Here is a 1,121-nt window from a genome sequence, read left to right as displayed (position 1 = left end):
ACACTACACACTGCCCTCCTTAGGTACACTACCCACTGAAGTGGGTCAACGACATCACCTCCTTGACTTATTGTAATAATATTTAATGACAACCTTTGACGTTTCAGTGCTCCTACGCGGACTGCGTCAACTACCACGAGACACGGGAGCCATTCTACCTGCACACGAAGGAAAACCCCTACATGACCCCCGTGGAGCACCATGACCCGTTCTACCTGCACCGGCCCGGGGACAGCCCTGGGTACCAGAGGGTGCGCCAGCTGTTTGGGGGCCCCACCAAGGTCCCCCGGGACCAGGTGCCGTCGGTGCCCCCTCCACCTCCCCCGCTACAGGTGCAGCTCTCCTCCTACCAGCAGCTCAACACTACTACAGGTGAGTCAGTACTAATATAAGGCTCCTTAAATAGGAGCAAATTTTAATCAAAACACACACCTCTAAAAATTAAAAATTCTTAATCTTCTAAGGTTAGCTCTTCTAGTCCTCCGAACAATTATAGGAGAGGTTTGAACGGTCAGTCCTCCAATTTTATTTTAAGGTTTCAATTATCTTCGAAAATGTTTTATTTTTGGAGGCGTATTTTTAAATATCCAACATCCTGTGCTAACAAGATAAAAATTTAATTGAAATAATTATTCTAAGCTTAAAAGCAAGACCTGAATACAGTAAAAACGTTTTTGGCGAGAAATGTATGAATATAAAGTTTAGATGTAATTAGGTACAAAAACACTTCTCTGGGAAGTAGTCAAACATTATAATGTAATTAATTCGCCAAGTCTTTCTTATTTTAAAATGTTTTCTGAGACTTCATTAAAATCAACATCAATAGGTAGTAGTGATCTTTATAAACCATTTTATTTACATGACACTTGTATTTTTTTCTCAATTCCTAGAGCGCAGTGATAAGTCCGTAGGGACACTAATATGTTTTGACCTAGTATCACAAAAAAAAAAAAAGGTTTCAGTGTAATGGGTGATTCGAGGAGCGTAGAATCAGCTTGTTTGATTGCAAAATGAACATCATTAGAGGAGAGCTGGCTGCTAGGCGGCATTATGCCATCACTAGAGGTGAGCTCGCTGCTAGGGAGCATTATGCCATCATTAGAGGTGAGCTGGCTGCTAGG

General features: G+C 41.9%; 1 protein-coding gene across 1 annotated transcript in view; it reads left to right on the top strand.

The window, feature by feature from the left end:
- f (forked) overlaps positions 1-1,121 on the top strand; it is a gene marked incomplete in the record, with an annotated part of 203,433 nt that overhangs the window by 115,655 nt on the left and 86,657 nt on the right. Inside the window, 1 exon segment of the mRNA XM_067049240.1 lies at positions 108-372. Coding sequence (XP_066905341.1) covers positions 108-372 — 265 coding nt within the window.

Source organism: Halyomorpha halys, unplaced genomic scaffold (genome assembly GCF_000696795.3).
Source record: "Halyomorpha halys isolate HHAL.00 unplaced genomic scaffold, Hhal_1.1 Scaffold229.1, whole genome shotgun sequence".
Taxonomy (NCBI): domain Eukaryota; kingdom Metazoa; phylum Arthropoda; class Insecta; order Hemiptera; family Pentatomidae; genus Halyomorpha; species Halyomorpha halys.
The sequence above is the reverse complement of the archived record's forward strand: the minus strand, read 5'-3'. Positions and strand labels throughout refer to the sequence as shown.